The sequence below is a fragment of the Crinia signifera genome, chromosome 9 (assembly GCF_055691185.1).
Source record: "Crinia signifera chromosome 9, ASM5569118v1, whole genome shotgun sequence".
Taxonomy (NCBI): Eukaryota; Metazoa; Chordata; class Amphibia; order Anura; family Myobatrachidae; genus Crinia; species Crinia signifera.
Window position 1 is genome coordinate 73,473,374 of NC_139225.1, and position 13,836 is coordinate 73,487,209.

Sequence of the window (13,836 nt, forward strand, 5' to 3'; positions counted from 1 at the left end):
CAAATGCTCAAATTGCACAAGCTCAACAAAGACAAAAGGTCTACAAATGCAAAAAAGGATTGACATGCATGATTTGTGTCAATTTGTAAATTTCATCATGTAGACACAAATTATTGTGTCACTTCCGTTCATCTGGTGAGTGAATGCAAGGTATTGTTCACAAGGGAAGTCTTCACAAATATTAAACTATGAAAAAGTCCCAAAAAAAAGAAAACACCCAAAATACCTGTGTCAACCAAGACAGTGTTGTCCTATGAACCAAATGCCATATCAAACAACAAAACAGAACATAAGCATAGTTCCTGAATTAAATACTGGTTTAAAATAAGCATCATAAGAATATGAGTTACAAATTAAAGAGAAAATGGGCAAACTAGCAAAGCATAAACTTACTGTAAATCAGAATACATTATGTACTATTATGCTGCTTTCCCACTGCCTACACGGGTAATGACCCGTTTTTTTTAAACGGGTCTTTAAACGGGTAAGAGCCATAAGACTCTCTCCCACTGCAGCTTTTAAACGGTAAATTACCGTTTAAAAGCTGTTTTTGTCACATTCCCACTTACCCGTTTAAAAACCCGTTTAAGCAGTGTAAAGATAGGGGGGGGGGGGAGAATTTAAAAAAAAAAAACGGCGTGGGGTCCCCCCCACTGCCGTAACCAGCACCAGGCTGAAAGAGCCGGGGCTGGTAATAAAAAATCAGGAAACCCGACAAATAGGGGTTCCCTGATTTTTTACAACCAGCCCCAGGCTCCAGGTCCGGGGCTGGTTCCCAAAATACGGGGGACAAAATGACTAGGGGTCCCCCGTATTTTAAGAACCAGCCCCAGACCAAACAAGCCAGCAGGGTAATGTCACAGCCGGGGGACACTTATAATATAAGGTCCCGCGGCCAAAACATTCTCCCTACCGACCAGTCAGCCTGGCCAGGGGCCCTGGGGGAGTGGGGACCCCCCCAATAAAGGGGTCCCCCCCCTCCAGGACTTACCTGACCAGGCTGAAGCCTGGTGCTGTCCTCGATGCCCCTGGGCGGTGGGCATCGAGCTGATGGTATGGTGTAAAAAATAGAATAAAAACCATTGTCTTTTACTGGTGAACTATGAGTCCCAGCAAGCCTCCCCCGCAAGCTGGGACTTGGAGAACCACAAGTCCCAGCCTGCGGGGCATTAAAGGGCCCGCTGGGTCTTGTAGTGCCACAGTAAAAGAAAGAGTTAAATAAACACACTGACACACGTGAAAAATAAAAGTTTAATACATACATAACACATACATACTGATACTTACCTATCTTGAGCCCGTAGGTAGCCCTGGTCCTGATGTCCTGGTCCGTGTCGGCGTCTGTATCCATGTCGGCATCCCTGTCGGCGACGGCGTCGGCGGTCCGGAGTCCGAAGAAATCCATTTGGGAAGCTGTGGAAGGAAACCATACTCACCTGTCCCAGCGCGACGTAGTCCAGGTAAGGTCTTTGCAAAAAAAACAAATCGACACCCGAAACCAGACCGGACTGACGGAGACGCACGTGTGTTTGTTTACATCGTGCGGCTCCGCCTCCCGAATGCCGCTATTGGCCGCCTTGCGGCCTAGCGGCTCCTGATTGGCCGCTAGGCCGCAAGGTGGCCAATAGCGGCATTCGGGGGCGGAGCCGCACGATGTAAACACACCGTGCGGCTCTCTGCCTGTTCGCTTGGTTCGGGTGTCGGTTTGTTTTTTTTGCAAAGACCTTACCTGGACTACGTCGCGCTGGGACAGGTGAGTATGGTTTCCTTCCACAGCTTCCCAAATGGATTTCTTCGGACTCCGGACCGCCGACGCCGTCGCCGACAGGGATGCCGACATGGATACAGACGCCGACACGGACCAGGACATCAGGACCAGGGCTACCTACGGGCTCAAGATAGGTAAGTATCAGTATGTATGTGTTATGTATGTATTAAACTTTTATTTTTCACGTGTGTCAGTGTGTTTATTTAACTCTTTCTTTTACTGTGGCACTACAAGACCCAGCGGGCCCTTTAATGCCCCGCAGGCTGGGACTTGTGGTTCTCCAAGTCCCAGCTTGCGGGGGAGGCTTGCTGGGACTCAAGTTCACCAGTAAAAGACAATGGTTTTTATTCTATTTTTTACACCATACCATCAGCTCGATGCCCACCGCCCAGGGGCATCGAGGACAGCACCAGGCTTCAGCCTGGTCAGGTAAGGCCTGGAGGGGGGGGACCCCTTTATTGGGGGGGTCCCCACTCCCCCAGGGCCCCTGGCCAGGCTGACTGGTCGGTAGGGAGAATGTTTTGGCCGCGGGACCTTATATTATAAGTGTCCCCCGGCTGTGACATTACCCTGCTGGCTTGTTTGGTCTGGGGCTGGTTCTTAAAATACGGGGGACCCCTAGTCATTTTGTCCCCCGTATTTTGGGAACCAGCCCCGGACCTGGAGCCTGGGGCTGGTTGTAAAAAATCAGGGAACCCCTATTTGTCGGGTTTCCTGATTTTTTTAATACCAGCCCCGGCTCCTTCAGCCTGGTGCTGGTTACGGCAGTGGGGGGGGGACCCCATGCCGTTTTTTTTTTAACGTGTAAGGGCTACCCCTTTCCCACTGCCGAAAAAACGGCTCTTACACGTTAAAAACACTGCTTTTTACACGGGTAACAAAAACCGGTATTTGTTACCCGTGTAAAGCAACCTGGAGCTTTCCCACTGCAGCTCTAGCCGTTTAAAAAGGCTAAAAAAACGGCATTTACACGTGTAAAGCCTGCAGTGGGAAAGGGGCATTAACTTACATAATGGAAATATTATTAGCATCATGGGTCAGTGTTCAGACTACTGGACAGTAGTAAAACATAGCAGACATAAAATAGGAATGTATAATGACATTATAAATAACTAAAGCTAGCAAATAATGGTTCGGGTGCTCAAGAGCTTACAATCTAGTGGGAAAAGTGCACAGTTGAGACAAGAGGAGCACCAGTCAGTGTGAGTAGTGCTTGTGGGGTAAAGCCACTTAAGCAAGGATCGCTCAGCACACATCGCTGCACACACGTGATGTGTGCTGAGAGATTCGTGCAAAGCAGCATTTTGCCTATGCTAATAGGCAAAATGCTGCGATCTTTGAAGGACAGACAGTGCATGCACTTTCTATCCCTTTGGGCAATGGTGACACGTGGCCCCGCTATACCCTATACACACAGAGCGATCAGGGCTTACTTTCTAAGCTATTTAATCAGACTGCTTAGAAAGTAGCCCCAAATTGCCCCATGTGTCTAATAAAGAGATGGGGATTCAGAGCTGCTTTTAAACCTAGAAAGTGGTTAGAGGTAGCTAAATAGATGCATCCACACACCTAAGATCCATATGACTGAGGTGCACCAAGAATCCTAGCAAACTGTATTTCTTTAAGTTTTGCTTGTTATACGTATTGCAGAAATCTAAGCAGAATCATTGAACATCTGCGCACAATTTACTAGAGATTCTGGGCTGCAACTTTAAGAAATTGTTTTTTCATTTGCACAAAGTTGAAGGTGACGGACAATGGGAAAGCTGCTGCATAGAAGCCCTTTTTACACAGATTCCCTCAGTCTCTCACAGATGTACAAATGTTGCAATTCACAGTGGTCTGTGTTCGCTAGCAATAAAGTTTGGTCGCTTCCGGTAGTTTTATTTTTGTGCATAGGATGCACATTTTGATAAAAAGCGGATTGCTGCAGCGGAGTTGTCTGGTGCCTGGCATTTAGCAGAACTAAAGCAACCGTGTATGAGGGGGGGAAGTATAGGGAAAATGGATTAACCATTTAATTGAATGTTATATTTCTTTAAACAAGCTCAGACATTGTTGAGCGGGTGGGGGGCAGGTTTAAAGTAGGTTATGAAATTGTATTTCAAAAAACATATCCAACACTATTTTGTAAAAAAAAAAAAAATCACATATATGGCCCATATATCAGTCCGCTAATGATCAGAGCAACACATCTTTACATTTTCCTGGGGATACGGTCACTAGGTCGACAAGCATTAGGTCGACATGCATGAAGGTGCCCGAAGCATGGCGAGTGCAGCGAGCCATGCGAGGGGACGCGGGCACTTTTATAGTGTCCATGTTGACTGTGTCAACATTTGGGTACAAAAGTGAAAACCCCATGTCAACCTTTTGACTATCGACCTTCCTCATGTTGACCTAATCCCAAATCGACCTAGTCATGTCGACCTAGTTGCTGTCTATCCAATGAGCTGTACCCCTTTCCTGTGGTTGCTCCTCTGTACAGGGAGAACATAGGGATGGTGAGTGGAGCTTTTATTTATTTTTCTTGTTGACATTTGCCCTATGGTTGCTATTCTCTGCAGCTGTAGGTGGGGCCCCTCAGAGTGGCAGCTCCTGGAAGATTATCTACCACCAGCCACTTACTGGCTGGGCCGTATCAGATACAACCATTTCAGGGAAGCCCAGCCTTGCGTGGTTGCATCTGAAGTGACTACGCTTGGCAGGTAGTTAAGCTATATGAGCATTGTAAGGGAGGATGAGTAATCTGTATTGGATTCTGGGGGATATGGGTAGCCAGAGTAAGGCTAGATACACACTTAAACAATGGATCTGCTGGCCAGACATCACAACTGGTCAGACATTTCGATTTCCCTGCCCAGGAGTGATGTCAATGGAAGCGGTTCCTGCGGCTGTTTAATGTATACAGCGCATCCAGACGTAGCTACATAGGTATCATGTGTGCTACAGGATGTACAGTACTTGCGATGTATCATTCATAGTTAGCTCACATTGTGTGGCGCACACACAAGCATAAGGATTAGCAGAGCGGTGCGCATAATGTTATGTGGTCACTGGTAAGACCAGAATAAAGATTGCCACAAATTGAAGAGGACATAGATAAGTACTGCAAATGCAACATAGCTGCTCTAGTTAAAGTGGTAAGATAAGAGAAAAACCTAAGTATTATGGCTGCATATTGGGTAAGAAAAAGCATATTCTAGCAATATTTACATAGTGGAGATATTGTCCTCTTGCTTATAGGGAGATAAGCAAGCGAACAACATCAAGCAGCAGGCCTGGGAGATGGAGATAACTGAGGTGTTTTAGCTTTAGGATGAGGCTTATGTAACAGCCAGCGAGCTTCATGCTCAGTCTGAATACTGGCGAGTACACCCGTATATTTAAAGTGGCAATCATTTACAAGGTTTGCTTTGCCTTGTAAAAGGATTGATGCTTTGAAAATACCTTTACTCTACACACTTACCACACAGCCTTGCAGGCTGTTACATAAACATGTAGCTTTGATACATCCATCTACAGAAAGCAGAAATGCAGTTGATCACACAAGAGAATAGAGAATTGCCATGTTTTTAGGGCTTCAGCCTCCATTATGAGCAAGAACTGAGGTGAACTAGGTATTGTGACGTACATGGTACTTGGACAATTTATGGAGTATTTGTCTACAACTGTTAATTATTAAAATAAGGTGTTTTAATCAGACCCGTTGCCACAGGTGTATTAAATCAAGCACCTAGCCACGCAGTCTCCATTTGCAAACATTTGTGATACAAAATGGGTAATTCTGAAGAGCTCAGTGACTTCAAGCATGGTACTGTGATAGGATGCCACCTTTGGCTCTCGGCTCCAGCATCTACCAACATAGTTGTAAGTATCCTGATAACATTGGGGTCCACCTATTAAGGTCACCAGATAGCCGGGACGCCAGCTGCTGGGACAGAAAAGGTTAACTGCACATGCACTATCATTTATATGCGGGTCTTGGTTTCAATTAATCTGTCAACCAATTTCGGTCGTTCTGCTTGGATATCGTAGTGTGAATAATCACTGGAAGATTTTATATTCATACAAGCTAATACATATTTATTGGAACCATGGCTACTATTGACTAAAATCACAGCATCAGGCTTATCATTGTTTCAAGGGGACAGAGAAAAAAAAATCTAACCGGCTTTTTCTATTTTCTATGTGTATTCATTATCTAAAAAATCTTTTTCAAAGTGGTTTACTTTTTCTGTGTATTAAGTTTTTTTAATAAAAATATTCATGTGGAAGTCGCAGGTCTCCTGAGTCTTCATGGGCGAAGAGCATGTATAATACGAATATATGTGTTCACAGTTTATCTAGAACAAGCGCAGTGGTCACACCATATGTTTCCCGTGCATGAGAGGACTCGTGAAAATAAGAGAAGTGAAAGGGCAGTAATGTACGATGAAAGGGTGAAATGTATAGTGAAAGAAGCACGTTTTCTACAGGATAAAACAAATTGATCATGGAATGGATGATCTAGATTGGTGACTAAGAATGCTATTCCCTTGCTGATGCAGCATTACCAAATATATTCTACTGAATGCTGTCCGTTGATTCTCTATAGCAAGAGCCAAGAAAAGTTTACAGTCGCCTATAGCTCCATATTAAAACTAAAATAACCATTATTGAGATAAATTATACATTGCAACAAGTTCCCTCTCCGCTGTGTATAAAACAAATCCTATTACCTTTGATACGTTGCACTCCTTTCAATTTCCCAATCTTGCCTTCTATAGTACTGGTGCAGGAATGGCACGTCATACCTTCCACCTTCATTTTCACCAGGACATCTCCATTCTGTGCCATGTGATCATCTCTCTTACTTGGGTTCATGTTTTCTAGACTCAGTCCTGGAAACTTCTCAATAATGATGTCAGTATGCACTACTGAAGGTATAAAAGTCACACTAAGCGCTGTCCTCTCCAGAGAGGTAATTACATCCAGGACTCCCTTGTGTTGTAGGAGTCCGTTACGAATGTGCTCTGCAGACTGCTCTGAAGATAGCTGCAGAAGGACTGTATCAGTAGGTACAGGCTGTGATTGTGTACTAATAGGAGCAGTCTCAAATCCCATATCCTCAATCGCTTCCTGCAGGGTGGCTGACGTCTGATGCGTTGGGTCATAAATAACTGCTGCATTTTTTGCTTCCAGCGATACCTGAAATGCAATAAAGTAGCCAAGTGAAAAAGAGGAACTAACGGCCAGCCAAACATTCTAATATACCAGTAAGTGAAGGGTTTGTGCAGGCAGCTGGTATCACTAATTAATAAAGGGTAAAACAAACTGTTTAACTCTATAGTGGCCAGTGTTTCTCATTGGCCTCATCACTGCCTGGATCTTTACACAGCACTCTAAGAAATACAGACCATTTTATAGGACTGCATATGGAATAGATACAAGCAAATGGGCCAACAAAGAAAAACTTAAGTAAACATGAAATACCTGGGTAAAACGAAGGATACCAAGCATACTGGAAGCAAGCTTCCACACAGGAGGTTCATTGGTACTCAACACTTGTCCACATGCAATGGACAGATAAATATTTAGGTGTGTACCCAGCTTTAGGACAACAGGAGGCACAATTTACTTGTATATATTTTTTGAGGGGACGACTGTTTACGATGATGGGAGCAAATGCTACAGATGCTCATGGTTTCTGCTCGCATCCTCATGAGGTGGAGAGCAGAAATCTGTGAAAAGTTGGGGTTTTTGGTGCCCAAATTACAGCTTGGCATGCTGCCCAGTACTTTGCACAGGTGTAGCCATGTTCTAGTGCATTTGGGGACAACAAGTGATAAGTAGTGGCCATCTGTGACACCGGCACCAGTCAGTAAAACAACGGATTAGCTAATATTAGGAACGCAAAAAAACAAATGAACAATTCATAGCAAAGCATTACTCAATATACCAATGTCACAGTTCATGCGCCGTCTCATCAAAGATCACAAGCAAATTCTAAGGGCAGGAACAGAGTTATACATATTCACTCACTAAAAACGCTGTACTGTTTGGGAATCTCTACAAATTGTGAATAATTCAAAGAAAGATCTATAGTACACTATACTGTAGAATTATAATAGTAACTAATTATCCAGAAGTGAACATTTTATTACTGAGTAGATACAAACAAATTGTGATTTACAATTTAAGTGTTTCTTAGAATCATGACAAATGATTAGTAACTCTGATCACAGTTTTCTCCAACATAAATAATGCACCCAAATCTCCACTCATACCACCCCCCAAGTGGATCACTGTAACCGCTCTCAGTAGTGCATTGCAATACATTATTGTAGACAGTGAGAGAAAACGGAGTAATTCCCAAGGGTACTGAAGAGATATAAGCTGGGTACCGATCATTAACAGAAAAACTTAGTTGCTGGAAGCACCACGTTGTGAGAACCCTGTGCAGTTACCTTGGCTCAGAGGAGTGTAAATTGCACACATTATCGGGGGGATACTGGAAGACCCATCTTGAACTCGGGCCAGCCGGGGAGATTAGGGTGAATGGTCTTTTAGAGCAGGCAAGGTACAGACCACAAATTCAGTTTTGTCAAATACATTTTTAAGAACTATTACTATGAGCACTGAAAAAAAAAAATCAGGTTGGATTCTCTCAAGGTCGTTTAGGTTTTGCGATATGTTGTGTACACACAACACTATGACTTCACTTTACAATACAACGGTATCAGGGAACTTCTCATTAAACTTCTAGTAATCTGACTGAACTGTAGAACCAACTCAAATCATATGGATTTTACAGAAAAGTGCAAAATTTTGAAGAAGAATTTTATTGACAGATAAACATGAAAATTACAACCATATATGTCCAAGACACAAAATTATAGCAAATATAATATAATGTAATCAATAAATTGTGAACACTGATGTAAATACCATAGTAATGATGCACCGGTGTTAAGATGTAGCATAAGACAAACATGCATCATAAAATAATTGAATCAAAATAAAACAAAACTAGATAGACCTACATAGATTGTGAAATAGTTAGGTTAACTAAAGTGAAGTGGTTTGGTAGACTATTTCAAAGGGGACACCTGCAGTAGTCACTTTCATGTTACACCAAGTGGCAAGTTGAAAGCATTTCCGAATGGCATCTTTAATAGGCATATTATGGGACAGAATATATGAGAGCAACATTGAAGAAAAAAAATGGTCCTTCAGTTTGTCTTTTTGGAGTGTGGTGTCAGTAAAGTCCATCGAGAACAAATATGTAGTTCGGGGATGTTGTAGAGTTATGGTTGCCGCAGCCAATTTGATTCGCTTGCCCTTTGACAGGATTGGGGAGCAGTGTTTTAGGGTGTATGCCCCAAAATGCCCACGTTTTGGTAAATTTAAATGATATTTTAAAATCTGAATTAACCCTTTGAGCGCCAAGGAAATATGTCAAAATAGATGTGAAAATTACTAAGCAAATATTTTTATTCATCAGAAAGACCTGTAACCTTTTATAGGAAATATAATCTTTTTTTACTCATTTTTTATTTGAATCTATATAATGTGAGCGACGCTGGCATTTTTAGTTGACATTTTGCGCACCTCCCACAGAGATGTTGGCACACAAAGGGTTATATGTTTGAAGGTCATGCCATAACGCTAGTACTTTTTGACAAGACCAAAGGCAGTGAGAGATATCTGCGTCAGGGGAACCAAATTTATAACAATTGGAGGAGGGAGTCGGAATAAGAAACGGTAATTTTGGTGTGTAGTAGGATCTGTGTAAATTTTATGATGCATTTCTGCACAAGAGGATTCCGCAAAACGGATTCTGATTGGTTGCCCATAGCAACATTTCATCACATGGGGGGTGGGGGGGTGCAAAGCAGCAGGGATGCATTTCATGAGATAAATTGTTACTTTATAACTGGATTTAATTGCTATTTGGTCGCATTTAAAATATGCCATTTGTCGCTTTGGGGTTTATTTACTAAGATAGGCTTTCTATTGAAGATGGGATGTTGCCCATAGCAACCAATCAGAATCGACTTCTTATTTATTTAGCACCTTCTAGAAGATAACAGATAGATTCTGATTTGTTACCCATAGCAACAACTCCTATCTTGGCAAAAAACAAACGTTTGTATTTAGAGTGGAGAATGTGCGGGACAGAAAATGGATATCCATTATGGGACGGATTAAGCTGTGGATGTTCATCAAGAAAATTATTATTTTTGGACAAGTCTAACACACAATGAGCAGGGTGCCCTGGGATGATGGGAGTGGATTGGTTAGGTGGCTGAACGGAGAAACCATCAAATTTCTCCATTGCGCAACATCTAGTAAAAGCAGGTAAAGAAAATTATATATACTATATATCCACACTGTGTTCTCTCAAAAGGACAAATGTACTTTTGGCCATAGAGATAAAGTTAAGGCCATTCCATTTCGCATAACCTCTGATACTTCTGCTTTCTTACCATCATAAAACTTACAACAAAAAGGTTAAATCATCATTCTATAAACATTCACAAAATGCACTGATGCATTTCTGAATGATATATCAGCCCATAGACCTTTCTGAATGATATATCAGCCAGTTTAACAGATACGCTGTGGATGTTTATGATGATATATTGTATTCTCTCAAAAGGACAAAAAGTAATCTGAGCAATAGAGATTACAAGAGTGATGCCTAAGGGGCCTACACAAGGGGGGGGGGACATTCAGGCATTTTCTGAGTGATTTTACTAAATCACTCAGAAAATGCCTGAAAGCGCATGTAAATGCATGGTCTGCACACACAGCGACTTAAATGCACAGCCTTGCCGTTCTGAATCAGCCCACGATTCAGAACGGCCTTGTCAGATGATTTCTGTGCAGTCACTCAGAAGGTCCTGCACATCTCCCACATGTGTCGGGCAGGTGGATGAGCAAGGACTTCTGAGCGGGTGAGCCAACCGCATCCTGGCTCCATCCGCAGCACATTCGACCCCCCCATCCCCCAACCATGGCACATACGACACCCCCCAACCACAAAATTTGCATAAGCAATCGACTGCTCAAGTAGGTCTATGGCTATGCAAACTGGACGCTGCAGTAGACACCAGACATAATGTTTGTACTCTAGGTCTTGCAGCTGACATGCCCTGAATACCACCATGGCACACCTGCATTTTAAACAACTGCCCAATAACACCAAGTTAACAACCCTCAACAGTCACTTCCTGCCTATTAATGTGCAGAGGCATTCTCATTGTGTGCAGGTATGCAGGGGCACTTTGACTGGTGTACAATGCAAACGCAGCATATGCACAGTCCCGTGGGACCTCAGTCATGTATCCATCTTTAAATCAGGTCCTGCATGAAGAAGAGAATGCAATAGCGGTATAATAATTCGATTTAAGATAACATTCATTCTATGTTAATATATAAATGTTTTTATAATATTCTAATTAATGCTAGTGCCATGAGCACACATTGCAAAAACACTGACAGAGGTATTGCACACTGGCTGCACTTCCAACGGTATCATTCTATACATAACTGCACACCATACCTAATTACTTAGATTTTTTTTTTTTTTTGGGGGGGGGGGGGGGGGGGGGGGGGGGCGGCACACACGAGTGTGTGTGTATGTCTATGTTTTTTTTGTGTTTTTTTTTGGGGGGGGGGGGGGGTAGATAACTTTACAACAGAGATTGAATGCAATTTATGGATGTGTTTTAATCATCCCAAAAATAATGCAGGGTGGAATTAGATCAAATTTAGGAGAGGGATGGAATAGAGAAGTTACCCTTAGCAATCAATAAGCTTTAATAGACCATGGAAGATAAAGGATAGCTATAAACTGTCAGGGCACCTCCTCTAGCAACGATTCTACACTTCTTTACCAAATACATTAAACAATGCAATGGCAGATTTGTACTTTTACTGTTGACATTTGTATTTGATCTCCAAAGCCATATAGCCAAGACAGATACAAATTACCAAGAGATAATATAAATAAAAATAATTACTATAATGAGGACATCAGTGCAGGGATAAAATGTGGCCAAAACCTAATTTAATCCTAACTTGAACACTTTTGTCTAGGACATTTGCTTCTAATTTGCCCTGCAGGGAAACGTTATGTAATTAACGCAGGTACCTTGCTCTTTGGACAATGTTGATTTAATTAAAAACAAATAAAGTTCTAAAATAGCATATAAGAGCAGCCTGAAAACACATTATAATGTATGTATGCCTTAGAGCATGTATTAGAGGTGAACATCATGGCACTTTACAAACAAATGTATTTCTTCATTTTTTAATAAATGCAAAAAAAAAAAAACATAGCCATGTTAGCCAAAAGGAAAAACCATCAATCATTATTATTGCAATGGTTACATTATACGGTTATCTAAACTATGTCTGGTGATAAACGGTTACTGAATAAATTAATTGGAACAGGTAAAGAGAAGGGCGACTAATACCCCTTTCACATCGCACAAAATTACCGGGTTCATGACGGTTCAATCCGGTAATTGGTGCGAAGTGAAAGGGGTTACCGGTTACAGCTAACTGGTAGCAATACAAACCAGATAAAAAGAAGGGTTCTTACCAGTTTGTTGCAGAGTTGCTGTGCAGTGTGAACGGGTTAAATGGATTGAGTGACCCGTTTCCCGTTCACACTATGGAGGAGGCAACGCTTGGAGCAGCCAGCTCTAAGCGCTGCCTCCTCCCCCGATGACGCTCCAACACACCCCAGCCATTGATTCAAGCCATTACAAAAAACTAAACTCCTGTTTTCATGGAATCTGTTCTTGTTGCCCAACTTCACACCATGGCTTCCAGATAATAAGGGTAGTGATAACCAGAATCTTAACGACACTTACCACTTTGGCCAGATCAATGATATTAAGACAAGGGTTGGATAAATTGTCTCCATCTATTGAGATGTTAAAGACGGAATTGATGACGTATCTACATTATGATAGACGTGCTGCCTGTTAGGATATTGAAAAGGGTGTGAAAAAATGGGAACAGTACTTACTGTTTTTACCAGAAGACATTTCTAGAACTATTATGAAAATATTTGAAAACACCAAGTGGTCACTTAGAAGAAACCTCTCTATAGAACTGTTGGACCTATTGCCTATGATTTACTTGTGCAATTCTATTACTACTTTTATTATTTTAAGTTCAGCTCCCCCCTCCATTGCCCTATATCCTGTTTATTATAAAATCACCCCCCCATAATTAGGTGTGGGGGGGGGGACTACTACAATGAGTAATCACATGTATACATTGCATTGTTCAGATCATATACTTTAATGTTGTTTTTACATTTGTATAACCTGTACATCATTTCTATTCTATTCATAATAAAATGGTTATACAAAAAAAAAAAAAAAAAAGAATGGAGGACTCAACAGAATGGAAGCACCATATAACACAGAAAATGAGAAGATCTCCTGGCATAGGAGTATGTTGTGGCAAGCTGCAACACTATTAGAAGTAATGTTACAGTCCTGAGAAGGCAATAACAAATAATTTGGAGTTAAAAAAAGATTGGATCCATTGATTAGGGATTGCGTTCTTCCATTACCCATTAGCTGGTCTGTAATGTCTGCAGTGGGATACAGTCGGTTGGTCGACCTAATGATGGTCAACAATCATTAGGTCCAGACTGTTGGGTTGACATACTGCAAGGTCGACAGGTGTCTAGGTCTAGAAAAAGTTTTAGCTATGGATCAATGCTAAACAAACAGAAAAATAAAAGTAACATCAGAAAGTTCCCCTGGGTGAGTAATTAGAACATCAAATCCCCAGAAGTGAACAATATTACTAAAAAACACTGGCCTATTGTCTGTAGTGACCCACAGCTTCCTATAAATAACACACAATTAATGCCATGTTATCGTAGAGGGAAAAACTTACATAACTGGCTTCTAAAAACAGACATTCTACAGTATCCAGCTAAAGTAGAGTTTTTTTAACTCAGAGTAAAAAATTAGGTTGTCTGAAACGTAGCTGTGTCACCTGTCAGTTTTTATTGCCTGGTAGTCAATTCCCACATCCGTTAAATGGAAAAA

General features: G+C 41.8%; 1 protein-coding gene across 1 annotated transcript in view; it reads right to left on the reverse strand.

Moving 5' to 3' along the window:
* ATP7A (ATPase copper transporting alpha) overlaps nt 1-13,836 on the reverse strand; it is a 109,570-nt gene that overhangs the window by 66,078 nt on the left and 29,656 nt on the right. The window contains exon 3 of the mRNA XM_083159233.1: nt 6,490-6,958. Coding sequence (XP_083015359.1) covers nt 6,490-6,958 — 469 coding nt within the window. The remainder of the gene's footprint in view (nt 1-6,489; nt 6,959-13,836) is intronic.